The sequence below is a fragment of the Erythrolamprus reginae genome, chromosome 1 (assembly GCF_031021105.1).
Source record: "Erythrolamprus reginae isolate rEryReg1 chromosome 1, rEryReg1.hap1, whole genome shotgun sequence".
NCBI classification, from domain to species: Eukaryota; Metazoa; Chordata; class Lepidosauria; order Squamata; family Dipsadidae; genus Erythrolamprus; species Erythrolamprus reginae.
In genome coordinates this window covers 106,986,286-107,004,251 of record NC_091950.1, presented here as the reverse complement: position 1 = coordinate 107,004,251, position 17,966 = coordinate 106,986,286, and the positions used below count along the sequence as shown (strand labels likewise).

The 17,966-nt window shown below is 40.1% G+C and overlaps 1 protein-coding gene across 1 annotated transcript; it reads right to left on the bottom strand.

Moving 5' to 3' along the window:
• Nucleotides 1-463: 463 nt before the first annotated feature.
• On the bottom strand, nucleotides 464-9,181 carry LTO1 (LTO1 maturation factor of ABCE1). Its single transcript, XM_070761609.1, has 5 exons — nucleotides 9,015-9,181; nucleotides 8,233-8,338; nucleotides 7,081-7,151; nucleotides 3,028-3,145; nucleotides 464-2,868 (listed from the first exon to the last, which is right to left on the bottom strand). Exons 1-5 carry the CDS (start codon nucleotides 9,116-9,118, stop codon nucleotides 2,800-2,802), a joined length of 468 nt encoding a protein of 155 aa, XP_070617710.1. The 5' UTR covers nucleotides 9,119-9,181; the 3' UTR covers nucleotides 464-2,799.
• Between the last annotated feature and the right edge of the window lie 8,785 nt (nucleotides 9,182-17,966).

Below are 17,966 nucleotides of genomic sequence, written 5' to 3'. Positions count from 1 at the left end.
AAATCATATTCTAATAATGAGCAAATCTCAAAAACGGCATTTGTTTTAGTGTCACAAATTTTTCTTGCCCTAGTATTTAAACAAAATTTGCATACGATAGTATTTGAACAAAGAATCATTTGTACAGAATACTCTATTTTTTCTTCCTCCTTGTATTATCCAAAATGTTTCTTGAAAATTAAAAAGAACTGTTTAAAAGCAATAATTTGATTGCATAGCAACCATATTATCAACTGCTTTTCCAGATTTCACTCACACAGATATAAGGGTTTTCACTGGATTCGGTTTTTTTCATGCTTCCATATTAGTGTTTTAATTAACTTTTTCCCTGAAGTAAAAACACTACCAATAAACAATAAATTTAAAATAAATTAAATAAATTAAATAAATAATAAACAAGTTAAAACAGAGCGCTTTCACAGATGGCCATTAAATTGACTAAACAGACTAAATTACAATAAGATTAACTTTGAAAAAAATAATATTTTAGTAAAAAATCAGAATATAACACGTAACAGGCAGTGAATTTGGCCAATCTTATGATCAATACAACAGATAATACAGTACAATTGTGAATATAACTTGTTATGGGTAAAGTGTCCAATGAATATAAATGAAGAACATTCAGCTGTTTCAATAAATACTACCTCAGTTATTGCATTTCCATTTTTTTAAACAAAAACTTTCTTCTTAAAGCCAATTTAGTTAAAACAGTTTAGCATTCCTAATGAAAAAAATGGAATTTTAAATTTAAAAGTGGATATAATTATTTTTCCCACTAGGTGGCTCTAATCAGTGGTTTCTAAGATCTCAATAAGTAAATCGTATTCATAAAGATACAGCATGAAGGAATCTAGTAGGATTTTAACACAATTCAGTTTTCTCCTGATCTTTCTCAGTCTAAAGCAGCAAATACAGCCAGCACAGCAATGCAGTGCAAGGAATGTGAAATCTTGTATCCTCCATGATTAATTACTATTATGTTGTTCACAAGCAAAAATAAATACATTAAGGTTTTTTATTTAAAAACTTAAGTACAGCATATTTGTGGCTTAGATCTTTGGACTTTAAAGCAAGAAGATAAATGCTGCCACTTCAAAACAAAATTTTAACCCTGCTCCCCTTCAGCTGCCTTTGTTTTCAGTGCCAGGCTAAAGAGCTTTTAGCTTTAGGGTTTGGTAAATATATGCTGCATTGGAAGTAATTCTACTACATTGATTGTATTATTGTATTTTAATTATTATTCGCATATGGTGTCTCTAGGCACTGTAAACCATCCCAGGAAATCCTAGGCCTGAGATGTGGCATGCATGTTTTAAAAATGAATAAATATATTAAATACGCTATTCCTTGTGCAATTTCCAATGGTAGCATAAAAGGAAAGAACTCATACAATGGCCTTATTTGGACTGGCAGAGTTAAGTTTGCCATTTATTTCCTCTAAGTTGCCAAAGGATAGGATAATAATAAGAGGGGAACAGGGCATAATAGAACATGCCCACAAACCAAATTAATTTCACCTTGTCTATTAAAATTATTTATAAAATGTTCAGCAAGAGAATGCCAGATTGGCCTCTGAAGGCACTTTCCGCAAAGCTACAAAAATATCCACTGGTCCTCGTTTGTGTTTCTTCTGTATAATGTTTATTTTCAGAAAATACCTTAGCATTTTCATGATAGTGATTATTACTGTTCCCAAAAAGAAAGCTACTGACAGAAAAATCAGTTTATCTGGGAGTTCCAAAATTAATTTACAAATAAAGCACACATCCCATCTGAAATACACTTGTAAAGCTACAAATATACATGTTTCAAATTTGTGGTTTTTGCACTAATATAGTGAAATGTTTACTCACTTCCTACAGAATGCCATTTTTAGGAAGGCACTCTTCCTTATTTACAAAATCTACCTAAAATCCTTAAAATGGATTACAGGTAATTTTCTTACAACCATTCATTTGGTTAGTCTATAGTTACAACAATACTGAAAAAGGTCATATACAACCACTGTAGTAGCACCCGTCACATGATCCAAATTACTGTAGTTGGCAACAGCATATACTCACGTATATGCTGGTTGCCAAGGTCATGATTGTCCTTTGCCATCTTTCCAATTGACTTCCCATAAGCAAAGTCAATGGGGAAAGATGGATTCATTTAACTACTGATTTACTTATTGACTGCAGGGAAAACCCCCCCAATAAAATCAGGTATCATTTAAAAAACACATCTTTTAGGGACAGAAATTCCAGTCCCAATTAAACCTAAGTCAGACTACTTGCAGTCACCTTTTCAATATAAATGGTGGCAATAGGTTATTAATAAGTCAAGACTGACCCAGTATAATTGTGAAGGCTTCAGGTTAAAAACCAAAAGACCATGTGATCTAGTCCCATCTTGGGCACGAAACCAGCTGAATGACCTTGAGCCGGCCATTTTTCTCAGAGACAGGCAAGGCCAAATCACTTCTGAAAAATTCTTGCCAAGGAAACTACAGGGACTTTTCCAGCCTGTCTCCAAGAATCGGACACAATTGAAGAAAAAATTAACACTATTTAGCTGATGTTCCATAGACCATTTTTCTGGAATAGTATGTTAAAAATAGGCTGAAGCCACCATTGAGCTTGAATGTGCAAACTGAAACAATGATACAGGGATACAATTTATGTACAATAAAATCAAGTTATTAGCTTTATCTTTGTAGTTTTCTGCTCAGTGGATAGGGAAATAAAGATGATCACTCAGCTTGAGATGTAACCATTTTTTATATCCAACAGCAATTTTCTTTTTATGTTGTTTTCAAAATGAAACTGAACTTGTCTCAGAACCAAGTCTTAAATCAGATGGAATGTGCAATAATGAGCAAATCTAAAAAGAAAAGAAATTTGGAAATGTTAATGTTTTTATTAAATATTATTAAATATTAAATACCACCCTCCTCTGTTCCTGTAATGTTCCATTCCAATAATGTTATTCATTTTTAATACAATTACAGTTTATGTTCCAACAATGAAATTGGTCACGTACTTGTTTAAACCGTCCCCTAATTTTCTCCAAGTCATCTTGAAGTTTCTCATAAACTGGATCTTCCAAAGGAAAGTTTTGAATCATCTCAATTAACTGCTCCAGGACGTTTATCTTTTTACTGCAATAAAATTGATTTAATGTTACACATTGTCATTTTCAAAGTCCATCTACATACCACCCTGTTTTAATATATTTTACTACTGTTCGTGCTAACATTACTCTCACAAGATGGGCAAAACTCAGGAAACCAAGCCTATTGTTCACTATCATTAATAAAATAATTATTTATTATAATAGAGGCTCAAATAGTGTACTGACATTACAGCATTTAGAATCAATGGTGTATATGAAGACAAATTATACAGCTTGGTATAAAAACATTCAGACTAAATAGTCTGAATGTTTTTATACCAAGCTGTATAATGGATCAATTCCTACTAGAGCAGGAGGCGGTATGTATTTATAATTCAGAACATTTGCTTTTTGTCAACACTATCAAATCTATCATTTTAATTTGTCTCCAAATCCACATCTAGGCAGCATTGTCATCAGGTAATGGAAGTCATTGTAGAAAATGTCCCTTTTTTATTTTGTAGTATTTCATCATATGTGAATTAATGATTTTGGAACAATCTGCCTATGAATGGAGTTTCATTCTCTTCTTTTAAGATGGTAACTTTATACAGCAGTAAGACTTTGAGAAAAATGAGGTAAAACGTAAACCACCCTCCCCATACAGAAAACTGAAAATGACAAATTCCAAATAATAAAGCATATTCTTCAACATCTGATCCCCTCTCTCAGATCTTTAGTAGATCATTGCCAATTAAACATCACCTCTTTAACAGAAAAAAGAAGTGGAAACTGCATTTGCTCAATCTAAGCAATTCACCAGTTCTAAAGCCCTTCCAGGGTGTTACAAGGGTGTTACAATAATACAGCACAGGCTGCAGTGACTGGGCTGCAATCTAATGGTATGATCTAAGATGAACTTGAGATGATAAATCCTGAGAAAACAAACAGGCCTCTCTCTGCTATCAACTCAGCCACTTATTTCCTGCACCCAGGTTCCTCCTAGGTTATGAAAGCAGCAAGGAAAGTGATTCACATTTGGCTCTATGCAGTAGTGTCAATTTTCTTGATGAAAGGGAGGGTGCTTGTCCGTACCCTTGAAAGAGGAAGCAGTGTACCCCTTTCTCAAGAGGCCATCCATGGACCAATGGTTTTCAATACCTACTGACCAGCCTCCAACGTTCCCTCCTTGGGGAAGATTGCTCAAAAGATAGACAGTCTGCAGCTAAGGAATGGATTATCTAGAGGGAATGGATTATATAAACACATTCCAGTCAAGTTTCAAGCTGGGATTTAGTACTGAGACAGCTCTGGTCACCCTTATGGTCCTTGATCTCTTGATGGCTTTTAATACCATCAACCACAGTATCCTTCTGAGCCAGCTTCATAAGTTGGGGGATGGGAGCATTGGGGGCATCATTTTACAATGAATCTCTCTCTTTCTCCAGGGCTAGTCCAGTCGGGTTACTTGGTGGTGAGAGATTGTTCCCTAGGCATATCATTCGTGGAGTGTCTCAGGTGCTATTTTCTCTCCCCTCTTTTTCAACATCTACATGAGACCTCTGGTTGAAGTCACCAGCCAATTTGGGTTCTATATCAATGCTTTGATGATATCTGTTATATATTTTGATTCTGAGGCAGCCAAGTTGGGGTTCTGTTCCAGTTTCTGGAGGCAGTAGGTGTTTTTACTTCCCAGATCTGAGGATATTCACTTTGATCTTGGATGAGATTGCTCTTCCCCATTCAAGGATTGTGCACAATTTGAGAGGGTCCCTGGACTCAACAGTTCAACTCAGTGAAATATGGCAGCTGAGTCATTCCATGTGAAATGGACCAATTTTAAAGATCATCCCCACCTTACCATCTCAGACTTTGATGAAATTTGGCACAGTTTCTTTATGATATAAAACTATGCTGTGCAAAATTTTAGTTTAAAAGACTAAAAATTGGGAGTTCTAGGAGACCTCAAATAAAGTTTGTAAAATGCTGAGTCAGCAAAAATGACATTTTGGGCCAACTTCTAGAAGCTGTAAACACGGCAGTTTCAGTAGTATGTTGGAGATATTTGGAGAACCTGCACACCTTTTAAGGCTTTATAAACTGGCAAAACCCCATGTACCGAGTCCTCTTACTTTTTCCATGGTTCAGGCTCAAACTTTGCAAAATAAATCCTGAAAAATGAATTTACAGCAATCTTCAGGCTGCTGTAGTTTCAAAACTACTTGGGCTTTCAGGTTGATTTTTGGCAGATGTACTAAGTACACAGCTGCAATGAGGACTTCCAATTTGCAGCACTTTCCTTCAAGTTGTTGAAAAGATCTAAGAGTTCAAAGTTGGTACTTAACGGGTTTTTGCCAAATTTTGGCTATCTTTGATGCCCTGTTTGATCCTGTTTTCAGCTTCTAGAAGTTGGTCCAAAATATCATTTTTGCCGACTCAGCATTTTGCAAACTTTATTTGAGGTCTCCTAGAACTCCCAATTTTTAGTCTTTTGAACTAAAATTTTGCACAGCATAGTTTTATATCATAAAGAAACTATGTGCCAAATTTCATCAAAATCTGATGGTAAGGTAGGGACCACTGGTCCACTTGACACGGAATGACCCAGCTGTAACCAAAAGGGCTTTTACCCAGGTTCATCTACTGTACCAATTACACCCTTTCCTAGCACATGGGGCCAGAGAGCCAGTCATGCACTGTCACCTCACAGGTTGATGAATGAGACACATTTTAAGTAAGGCTACCCTGAAAAACCACCTGGTCCACAATGCAGTAGCACAAATAGTGGTAGGCATGCCTCAGTATGTCCCTGTAACACAACTTCACAAGCTGCACTGGTTGCCAGTTTGCTTCCAAGTGTGAGTCAAGGTACCTATAAAATGCTAGGATCAGGTTACTTGAGGGATCTCCTGCCTCCTATAGTATTTAACTGGTTCAACCTGGTAAGTTGCATGCTACAGCTTCAATGAATTAAACAGTGCTAGTTATCAGGACTTTGCTCTTTGCTATGTTTGTATTTTTTTCACTGTTCCATTTTTAAATGTTTTAACAAATGTAAACCACCCAGAGTCACTAGAGTTGGGCATATATATTTAATAAATTTGTGTGTTATTTTTACACAGCTAAATCAAAATGAAAAATGTAGTAACTTAAACAGCTACATCCACTAAAACTGACAACATCAGTTCCAGCAAACACCATAGGTTGTTGTACTTAAAAACATCTGAAAACTAAAAGCTATTACATTTCTGCTTAAGTTTGCTGATACACCGCTGCAGTCATATCCAATTAATTTCATCTTGGTACAATTGCTGATATACTCTTTCAACACTCTTTCAATGAATGTAATTCCATCACCACATATACAATCTAATTTCACCAAGTACTCTGATGTATATTTTAGGCTGTCACCAATTTTCTCTTCATTTGCACTTACAATATTTTCTTCCTTATCATACTCAGCTAGCAGTTCTTTTTCTGGAAATTAATTAAATCCATGAGAAAAGCATTTGAATATAAAATGTCCTTCTAGCAACAATCATATTTATTATTTATTATTTCGATTTCTAGGCTGCCCTTCTCTGGAGACACGATAGGTTGAACAGAGATCTGTTGAGAATGCTGCCACTGATAGAAAGAGAAAAGGGGTGGAAGAGTATTTTACTGATTTTCTCCTTTCTCTGTTGCTACAAATTCTACATGCTGTATTTTACAATGGCAACAACTGCTCAATGCTCCAGAACAAATGTCCAGCAGAGCAGGAGATATAACAAAAATCTTTCTCCCAAATCAGCATTCGGAGTCTTCGGAGAGGGGCGGCATACAAATCTAAATAATAAATAAATAAATAAAGTGCTCCCATTGAGAATTCCTCACTGGATCAAATAACTTCCTTGACAATAAGAAACTGTTCCATATTCGGGATGCAAAATTTGATCCAACTCAGTGGGTAACAACAGTACCCCTTCCCCCAAAATTTACCTGTATTTTTCATCTGATGTTTTCTGAAGCAACTGTTGCCACGTCAGTGCAAAACCAAGGTACGACCCTATCTGTAAATTTGAGAAGTGATTATTTTATTTTGTTTTAAAATAACTAACATTATTTCTCATATACAGTGGAACCTCGACTAGCGACCACAATCCGTTCTGGAATGTTGGTCGTTAGCTGAAATGTTCAGTATCCGAAACAATTTTCCCCATAAGAAATAAAGGAAATGGATTTAATTGGTTCCCAGCCTTTATTTCTTATGGGGAAAATTGATCCCTCGTTTATCGCGGGTGTTCAGTTCCAGGACCACCTGTGATAAATGATCACACACACACACACCCATTCTCCCTCACTCCCCCCCTCCCCTCTCCTTACCTCTTGTCTCTCTCTGCCTTTGTCTCCTCGGCAGGCAGGCACTGAGTTTGCTGGTCCCGGCAGCGACTTCTCTTTGAGGACAGCGGCAGCAGCTCCGGCGGCTTCTCTTTGAGGACAGTGGGGGCAGCAGTGGGTGTCTGGGCATGGAGGTGACGTTCCCGGTGCTCCTGCTCCTCGAAGAGAAACGGCTGATGGCACCTCAGCAATTGCTGCTGCTGCTGGCGCCGCCAGGACCAGTTGGTGGCGACGGCAACTGCTGAGGCGGCGATGGCCATTTCCCTTCAAGGAGCAGCAGCGCCGGGAACGTCACCTCCATGCCCAGACACCCACTGCTGCTGCTGTCCTCAAAGAGAAGCCACCGCCAGGACCAACAAAATCAGCGCCTGCCTCGTCATAGCCAAAACGACGCTTTGCTGCTCCCCTGGTGAGGAGACGAAGGCAGAGACAGTGGCAAGAGGTAAAGAAGTAAGGAGACGGGGTGGAGTGATGGACAATGGGTGTAACATTTCAAATAACTACCAAAATTTTTTGTTGGGTATCCGAATTTTTGTTCGGTATCCGGTGCAAAGTTTTAACAAACTTTTTCGTTGTTATTTGAAATGTTCGCTAGCCAATGTGTTCGTTAACCGAGGTTCTACTGTATTTAGTTACAGAGCTATAAAAACTACTAAAGTTCACTTAGAATTTAAGGTACATTTCAACATATACATATTGAAGAGAATACTGCTTTTTAAATAAGAAAAACTAATTTTAGTTTTTAAAACATACTTCTGAGCCAATTTTGGCACCCTGCTGTATTCCACATTGCCTTCCTTCAACACCACCAGTATGAATTCCATCAGCATATCCATCTTGATAGCCTTCACTATGAAATCTGTTAAAAGATTTTGAAAGAGCAAGCCATATAAATGCATATAAACGTATCCTTTCATTTAATTGTCTTGCATGTTTATTCCACATAATTGAGTGCATTCCAATTAATTTCAAAAGGATTTAAGCAATTGTTATATAATATGCTGCTTGAATGTAAATTCATTTAGCTTGTATTCCCATATAACTTATGGCATACATACTTGCTTGGATGCAAATCTTACTGAATTCTGAGGTATATCTCTGATTAATCATTTTTATATGTACTGTATTCTGTCTTTATTATTATTTTTACAAAAAAGTCAATGCAGCAATTATCCAACATCCTTCCTCCTATTTTTGATGACATGTGGACTTCAATTGGCTCAGGAATTCTGGGAGTTGAAGTCCACGAGTCATAGAAGGGCCAACTTTGCCTACCCCTGATCTAGAGCGACCCTTTTCACCAAACGGAATCGTACTGGAGGAACCATTTGGCAGGCAGAACCTCCGCGCAGCCCTCAGCGACGGATTTCTCCCGCTTTCTGCAGGAGAGGCATTAAAGCAGAGGAAGGCGCTAAAAGAAGGGTGCCGCTCCTCGGCCATGTTTGGCCTTCCTCGCGGTTAGAAACTCTCCCATCCCGCTCAGCGCCAAAATCAAAAAGGAAAGCGGCGGCGGCAACGTGATAAACGAGCCCTACCTCGTGTCTGCCATGACGATCGCATCGAAGGCGTCGCTTTCCCCCTCAGCGGCGGCCATGGCTTCCACCGACTCCCCAACGGCCGCACCGCTCGTCTCAGCCATGACGGCAAGCCGCAAGGACCAAACCACCGCGACCTCCCTTGCTCGTGCGCCGACTTATACGTCACAAGCCGAAGGCTCTTTTCGGGGAGGTTGGGCAGATCCTCTCGGCGCGTCTGCGTTCTTCCCACGTTAGCCGCTAGAGGGCGCAGGTCTCCTTTGGAAAAGAGACGGGAGGTTTGTTTTGAAAAGCGCGTCTGTTTGTTTTGGAAAGTGCAGACTTCCTCGGGCTCTTTCCCAGGTGGAGCTTACTTATTGCCGCAGGGATTTGATTGCTGAATGCATTTTTTTTCCCGAATTCTGTTTGACAAGAGGTGATATGATCAGGTGCAGGCAAAGTTGGCTCTTCTATGACATATGGACTTCAATTCCCAGAATTCCTGGGCCAATCATGCTAGCTCGAGAATTCTGGGAGTTGAAGTCTACATGTCATAGAAGAGCCAACTTTGCCTATCCTTGGCCATGATCATAGGTGACTCGGTTTGTGAATGCCTTTGTCTTTAAATTATTCTTACTACACCCGAATTAGAGGATCGGTAACTATAATATATAACAAGAGGTGGGAAAATGTCTTCCGTGGTTTTCTTTCCTTTCCTTTTTTACTGTTTGAGCAAATGTATTATTGTAAAAGCAGTTCCGATAATTAAATAAGACAGCTGTTTTTTTTAAAAAAAATTCAACAGGATTAAAGTGCAATTTACAAGAATTGAAATAATGCAATAAACTTTAAAGTGATATTTCATGTATGTGCCATCAAATCATATAGCTTTTTTCCTCAGTGATCTGGATTCCTGCATAAGTAGATAGCTGTATTTATTTGTTTGTTGTTTGTTAGTTCGTTCATTCGATTTTTATGCCACCCAGGGACTCTGGGTGACCTGTGCTCCTATCAAACAGGCAACAAGTACTCAAAATAGCAAACACCTTATCAAAACCTGCACCTGTTAACAGTGGTGTCCCCCAAGGTAGTGTTTTAGGGCCAACACTCTCTATACTTCACATAAATGACCTTTGCAATCATATTATAAGCAACAGCGTTCTCTTTGCTGATGATGTAAAATATTTAACACAACAGTAGTCACCTACTGCGGCTTCACTTCATCGCGGGTTTCTGAGGAAGTCAATCGGCAGATTTAAACAGCCCGCCGAACTCGATCGGCAGGTTTTTTAAAATATATATATATATCTAAAATTGTAAATACTGTATTTAAATACTGTATCTAAAATAAATACTGTGTGGGAAGGGTTTATAAACACTTAAAACAATGAAAACTTACCAAACAATTACAATATAAATACTTAAATAAGTACTATCAGTCGATAAATTCCCCATCGCGGATTTCACCTATCGCGGCCAGGTCTGGAACGTAACACCAGCGATAGGTGAGGGACTACTGTATTGACAATGCTACTTACCCTACAAAAAGACCTTGACCCTACAAAAAGACCGTGTCTGAATGGCCAAACTCCAGATCCCAACCCACAAATGCTCTGTTTACACAGAAAAAAAATCAGAACACAAAATATAAATTGGGTGGATACGAACTGGTAGATGATCCTCACTCTGTCAAACGTTTTTGGAGTTCTCATCTCAAATGGCAGCCGCTTCCAATGCACCGTCCCCTACCGCACCGGTAGCAATCCACTACTGCCCTTGATTCTGGGATACAGCAACAGTTATAAAGTATGAACCAGTTGCCAAGGAACTGAATTTTGATCACATGATCACATGCGGGATGCTGCAAATGTCATAAGCAAAAAAATGGTCATAAGTCACATTTTTCAGTGCCATTGTAACTTTGAACGGTCACGTAATGAACTGTTGTAAGTCGAGGACGCTCTGTATAAGCCTAATAAACAGAGACAGTGGGAATCTATGCCACAGCCATTTTTACAATCCTCTAACTTTCAAAAATTCTGATATTCATATTTGTTCCCCAAGGACTTATATTGGTTTACAAATAACAATACAGTGATCCCTCGATTTTCGCGATCTCGATCTTTGTGAAACGCTATATCGCGAGTTTTCAACTCGGAAGTAAACTCCACCATCTGCGCATGCGTGCCCTTCCACGCATGCGTAGATGGTGGAGTTTCCCCGCCGGGCAGAGGCTTCCCTGGGTCTTCCCCCTCTTGCCCCGGTAAGACCCCAGCGGCAGCGCAAGCAACGGCGTGGGCGGGCGGCACGCGCGCAGGGAAACCCCAGCTCCGCTTCCCAGCTGGGAAGCGGCCCCAGCAACGGCGTGGGCGGGCGGGCGACGCGCGCGCGCTTGGGGACACCCCAGCTCCGTTTCCCAGCTGGGAAGTGGAGGTGGGGTGTCCTCAAGCGCGCGCGCGTTGCTGGGGCTGCTTCCCAGCTGGGAAGCGGAGCTGGCAACAGCGTGGGCGGGCGGGCGACGCGCGTGCGCTTGGGGACACCCCAGCTTCGTTTCCCAGCTGGGAAGCGGAGCTGGGGTGTCCCCAAGCGCACGCGCACCCCAAGCGCGAGCAACGGGGTGGGCGGGCGAAGGGCGGGCGGCGGTGGAAGTAAAAACACCATCTGCGCATGCGCAGATGGTGTTTTTACTTCCGCACCGCTACTTCGCGAAAAATCGATCATCGCGAGGGGTCCTGGAACGGAACCCTCGCGATGATCGAGGGATCACTGTATATCCATCCATTATGAATGACACAAAAAACCTATAAGTTAGGTCAAGGGGAGAAATTTTATTATTTTTGGATTGCTTAATGAATTCCATGTCTAAATTGAAACTTGAATCTGAGTCTCTGCATCCACCCCCTCATTATTACATCATCCTGAATTCAGCTTTCCTTCCTTCCCTCCCTCCCACCCTCTTTCTTTCTTTCTTTTTTCTGTTTTTCTTTCTTTCCTTCTTGTTATTCAAATTGGTAAAGAATCTGTTTTACTGCAATCACTATTAACTGCACAACTATTAATAGTAAATAATACTTTGCCACTGGTTCAGAAACAGAAGAGTAAAGGTATAACACAGTGGCACTCATTGTTGCCAAGAATTTGATCCAATATTCTTTTTCTTTCTTCTCCCAGATTCTCTGAACACCCAAAACCTAGCCATTAAAGTGCCTTGGTCAGATACACAGATAATCTTATCTCTTGAAACAAGAAAGAGTAATCTTTTTAATGTTATCAGTCAGGCCTTCCTTCTGTAAACACCCACTTCAACTACTTGTAATTGTTTATAGGAAAACTGAAAGACCGCATAACTTTCACCTGAAAATCTAAGCAAATACACTGTATTGCTTTTTCTCCTTGAATACAAACACTAATGTTCAATGTAGTAATCTATAATAAAAAATAAAATAAAAAAACAACTTGACAGCACATTTTCAGACTAGCAAATATTATTAAAAGGCATAAATCTTTGTGAGCTACAGATAAATCGATCTGTTACGTGAAGCTTACTGCAGATCCTGAAAGTTTAATATACATTAAAATGTGCAATAAGCACTGTTTGGCATTCAAATTGGAGAAAATGTTAGTTAACATTTTCATATCTGAACTTACAAATTGCATTAAAGTTTGCTTCTGAAAGTTGTTCTACTGGTTTTTATTTTTTATATGCTTGATCTTTTGTGATCTATGATTATTCCTGGTGTACAGTTCTGATGTGTTTAACATTTGTGTGGAGAAAGATCACGTGTTAGGTGAAATTATGCAGAAATATTGAACATTCAAAAGGGTTCAAAACTTTTAAATACCAATGTATGTTGTAATAGATATGGGGTAGGTTTTCTTTTTTGGGTTAATGTGGGGTTTTTTGTTTTTTGCTGTTCTAGGATCTGCTTAGGATCTCAAAAATAAAGACCAATTTTAAATAATTGAAAAAGTGCCCTGTACCATTCAAGTTTTTTAAAAAATTGAGCAACTCTAAAGGTAAAGTCCTTCGGGACTGGGCAGCATAGAAGTCGAATTAAACAAACAAACAAACAAATAAAGGTAAAGGTTCCCCTTGCACATATGTGCTAGTTGTTCCCAACACTAGGGGGCAGTGCTTATCTCAGTTTCAAAGCCATGAGCCAGCGTTGTCCGAAGACATCTCCGTAGTCATGTGGCCAGCATGACTAAACGCCAAAGGCGCACGGAATGCTATTACCCTCCCACTAAAGGTGGTCCCTATTTTTCTACTTGCATTTTTATTGTGCTTTCACAGTTTTGATGTGCTTTCACAGAAGCTGCCACAAGTAACTGGAACTCACTTCATTACACAGCACTGGGGATTCAAACCACTGAACTGCTGACCTTTCGATCAATAAGCTCAGCATCTTAGTCACTGAGCCACTGCTTCTATAATTCTATAACAATGAGCCGGGGTGGCGCAGCAGGTAGAGTGCTATACTGCAGGCCACTGAAACTGACTGTAGATCTGAAGGTCAGCGGTTCAAATGTCATCACCGGCTCAAGGTTGACTCAGCTTTCCATCCTTCCAAGGTGGGTAAAATGAGGACCCAGATTGTGGGGGCAATATTCTGGCTCTGTTAAAAAGAGCTATTGCTAATATGTTGTAAGCCGCCCTGAGTCTAAGGAGAAGGGCAGCATAAAAATCGAATAAATAAATAAATAAAATAAATAGATTTATATTCAGTGTCTGGGAACTTTGGGGGAGAGGAGCATCAGTGAACATCTCCCCAAACAACTTAGCATGAAACAAAAAGGACTTGGTGGCACAATTCACATTTTAAAAGCCCTAGCAATCCGTTATTGGCACCTGCAAAATTTGAGATAATGAATTGAATGTTTATTCTTACTTGTACAGTGGTACCTCTACTTATGAACTTAATTTGTTCTGTGACCAGGTTCTTAATTAGAAAAGTTTGTAAGAAGAAACAATTTTTCTCATAGGAATCAACGTAAAAGCAAATAATGTGTGTGATTGGGGAAACCACAGGAAGGGTGGAGGCCCTGTTTCCTCCCAGGAGATTCCTAGAGAGGCCCCATGGAGGCTTCTCTCCTTCTTTTCCACCCGTTTCCTCCCAGGAGATTCCTAGAGAGGCCCCACAGAGGCTTCTCCCTGCCTTTTCCGGTTACAGTTTCTGAGGCTCAGATTTGTAAGTAGAAAATGGTTCTTGAGGCAAAATGGTTCTTGAGAAGAGGCAAAAAAATCTTGAACACCGGGTTCTTATCTAGAAAAGTTCTTAAGTAGAGGCATTCTTAGGTAGAGGTACCACTGTATTGTGGATTGCATAAGATTATCACCATGCTCTGGGAGGTTGAATTTTTAGCTGCAGAAACGTGGCCTGCCTCTTCTTTTACGGTTTGTATGTTCAGCTTGGCCTTGCCTGAAGTTAATCCCTACACAGTGAACTTTCTGTTGAACAAACATCCTTAAGAATTGTGCCTTAAGCACTTAACATTCATTCTTGTAGTAAAGTCAGAGGGTGACTGTCAACAGAATCGAACCCAAATTCTCTGTAGTGCCTTCCTCTGTTTAGAATATCATTCTCTTGGAAATAAGGTCCGCTTTTGTTCCTGCTTTTTCTGGAAAAACCCAAAGACATGATTCTGTCAACAAGTCTGGGGACCCTGGGTTGGTACAGAGGTGATCATGCAGCTTGTGCGATTGGGTGGGTGGCTTGGTAGTTTTGACAAGGTGGCAAGGTGGGTGGGTGGCTTGATAGTGTTGATTTTTAATCTTGTAAGCCTTCTCGAAACACCATGAGTGAGTACTGTTAAAAAAAATTATTGATATGTTTATTGAAAAATGGGGGGGGGAAGCTTATTGATTCTGGGCTTGTACCAATGTTGGTTTTTCAGCTATGGATATCAGACCCTTAATTTTGGGATCTCTCATAGCTGCTCTCAGAAAAAGGGGATCTGGATCTGGAGTCCATGGCCTGCTGCCCAGCTCTGTCCAGTGCACAATTTATGGCCACCTTTCCAGGGACAATGATTGCCCATATGCCTGGATTACTGTAATTTGCTTTACATAAAGATGCTTTTGATAACTACCCAGACACTCCAGCTGGGGTAAAATAGCATGGCCCTAGTTCTTACCAGACAGCTTTATTATTGCCATGTAACACCACTTCTCTGGGAATCGCATTGGCTAGCGTTCTGGATGCAATTCAAGAATCTGGTTATCACCTATAAAGCCCTTTATGGCTCAGGGATTTGAAATCTATAAGGCCATTCTGGGTAAACAGAACGTCTGTGGAGATTCCCCATCTAATGAGAGGTAGGACGGGAGAAGGGGGAGGCATATTTTGTGGGAACTGTTCTGGAATGGCTTGTGCTCCGAAGCACGATTGCTCCCTATGTTTTTGCAACCTTCCTGCAAGTTGTAAAAAGGTGGCTCAGAAACAACATTGTTCTGCACCTACTAGAGAAACATACAAGATTATTATAAAGGTGTTATGTGTTTGACAGTTTTGTGTTTTATTTTGTATCAGTTAGGTCACTGTTTTCTTGAAAACGCATTTGAGTGGTTCAGAGATTGGGGCAGTGATGAAATCCATTTTTTTTTTTTTTACTATCGGTTCTGTGGGCATGGCTTGGTGGGCATGATGTGGCTTGGTGGGTGTGGCGGGGAAGGATTCTGCAAAAGCCCAATTCCCACCCCACTCCAGGGGAAGGATACAGTGTTCCCTCGATTTTCGCGGGGGATGCGTTCCGAGACCATCCGCGAAAGTCGAATTTCCGCGAAGTAGAGATGCGGAAGTAAATACACCATTTTTGGCTATGAACAGTATCACAAGCCTTTGCTTAACACTTTAAACCCTTAAATTACCCTATCCCATTCCCTTAACAACCATTTACTCACCATTATTACTGGTACTCACCATTGAGTAAGACACTTAGTGATCCTGATATTTATAAACATAATTATTTATTAACAATAAAAAATTTTTGTTATTTATTTGCAAAAATTATTAGTTTGGCGATGACATATGACGTCATCGGGCAGGAAAAACCGTGGTATAGAAAAAAACCCGCAAAGTATTTTTTAATTAATATTTTTTGAAAAACCATGGTATAGGCTATTCGCGAAGTTCGAACCCGTGAAAATCGAGGGAACATTGTATTATAAAATCACCATTACCATCCCACTCTGGGGCCAGCTAGAGGTGGTATTTGCCAGTTCTCCGAACTACTCAAAATTTCCACTACTGTTTCTCTGAACTACTTGAAATTTCCACTACAGTACTACTTCTCCAGAGCCTGCTGAATTTCAACTGTGAATTGAGGGCTTCATAAATGTGATAAATAAATGTGAAGCATGAGAGCGAGGGAGGGATGGGGGGAGGAGGGAAAGGGAGAGAGAGAGGAAGGAAATGCTCAGTTGTTGTCTCATGTTTAATAGTTTCAATTTGTACCCCTCCATCCATTGTGACCACTAGAAAAAAAATATGAATCACAAAGCTACTTCTAATAGGCAACAATAATTAAAACAAGCATTATTATTGTTGTTGTTATTGTTGTTATTATTATTAATTTTATTTGTATGCCGTCCCTCTCCGAGTCCTCGGAGTGGCTCACAAGAAAACAGTACAAATCCAATATTTAAACTGTTTAAAACCCTTAACATAAAAACAATCATACATCTCATACAGACCATACATAAAATGGAAACGGCCCAGGGGAATCAATTTCCCCATGCCTGACGGCATTAATAGACTTAAAGGGCTGAGCTGAAGAGAGCTTTTAACAAAATTAAGACCAAGTATAAAAAGTCTGAATGTAGTTGAACTGTGGAGTCTTGGTGTTCTTTGAACTTGGTTGTTCGCCAACAGACATTTCATTACCCAATTAGGTAATATTATCAGTGGCTTTGCTTACAGACATTGCACTGATGATGTTACTTACTTGGGTAATGACATATCCGCAGGCCAACAATCAAGCGCAGAGAGCACCAAGGTAAGCAAAAAGGGAAAGAATTAAATTTATTGCTTGGGAACATCTCAGAAAGTTAGGGAAAAGCGATTAAAAAAACTAAATTATAGCCGAGGGCATAGAACAGTGAGGACAAACCTTTTTTCCCTTGGGTGCTGAAAGCATACATGTGCCTATCATGTGTGCATGCCGCCACCCATAATTCGATGCCCGTGCGCCTCTTCCCCATGCAAACGTGTGCACCCCACCCCTGCTCTTTCCTCCCCTTGTGCATGCATGCATGACCCCCCCCTCCCCATTTCCCAACATTCAGAGGCCTTCCCAGGCTCTGAAAACACTCTCCCAGAGTCTCCACGCGAGCCAAAAATTGGCAGGCCGGCACACACATGCATGCTGGAGCTGAGCTAGGACAACGGCTTGCGTGCCAACAGATATGGCTCTGCCAGTTTCGCCAACATGGGCATAGGATGATAGCACCCTTAGCTTAACTTGCTAGGGGAATATATTCAGCACTACAGTACTTGGTTTTCCCACTGACTTTGCTTGCCGGGAGGTTGCATGACTCTGAGACATTGCAATTGTTATAAATATGAATCAATTGCCAAGCATCTGATTTTTGATCATAGGACCACAGGAATGCCGCAAAGGTGGTAAGTGGATCAGGGCCAGACTATCTTAGAGACCACTTTCTGCTACATAGCTCCCAGCAACCAATAAGGGCCCAGAGTCCGTCTTCCCATCGGCTGGCAGGCCCACAACGGAGGGCCTTCCCTGTGGCTGCTCTGACTCTTTGAAACCAGCTGCCTCCTGAGATCTGGAGTACCTCCACCCTACTCGCCTTCCAGAAAGCTGTAAAGACCTCGCTTTTCCAGCAGGCTTGGGGCCATTGATCCGATGGTACACCATCAGGATCCAACCATTAATGATATGCATGGTTTTAAACTATTTTAACCATTTTTAATTCTTGTTTTCAAATTGTTTCAGATTGTTTTAAAGGGTTTT

What these genes read in the sequence shown, in the direction of transcription:
- LTO1 (XM_070761609.1), bottom strand. Translation starts at nt 9,118, where the DNA reads ATGGCTGAGACGAGCGGTGCGGCCGTTGGGGAGTCGGTGGAAGCCATG. An exon ending in GTGCCAAAATTGGCTCAGAA is followed by an intron (nt 7,152 to 8,232) that starts GTATGTTTTAAA and finishes TCAAATTTACAG; the next exon opens with ATAGGGTCGTACCTTGGTTT. An exon ending in ACATCAGATGAAAAATACAG is followed by an intron (nt 3,146 to 7,080) that starts GTAAATTTTGGG and finishes ATTTTATTGCAG; the next exon opens with TAAAAAGATAAACGTCCTGG.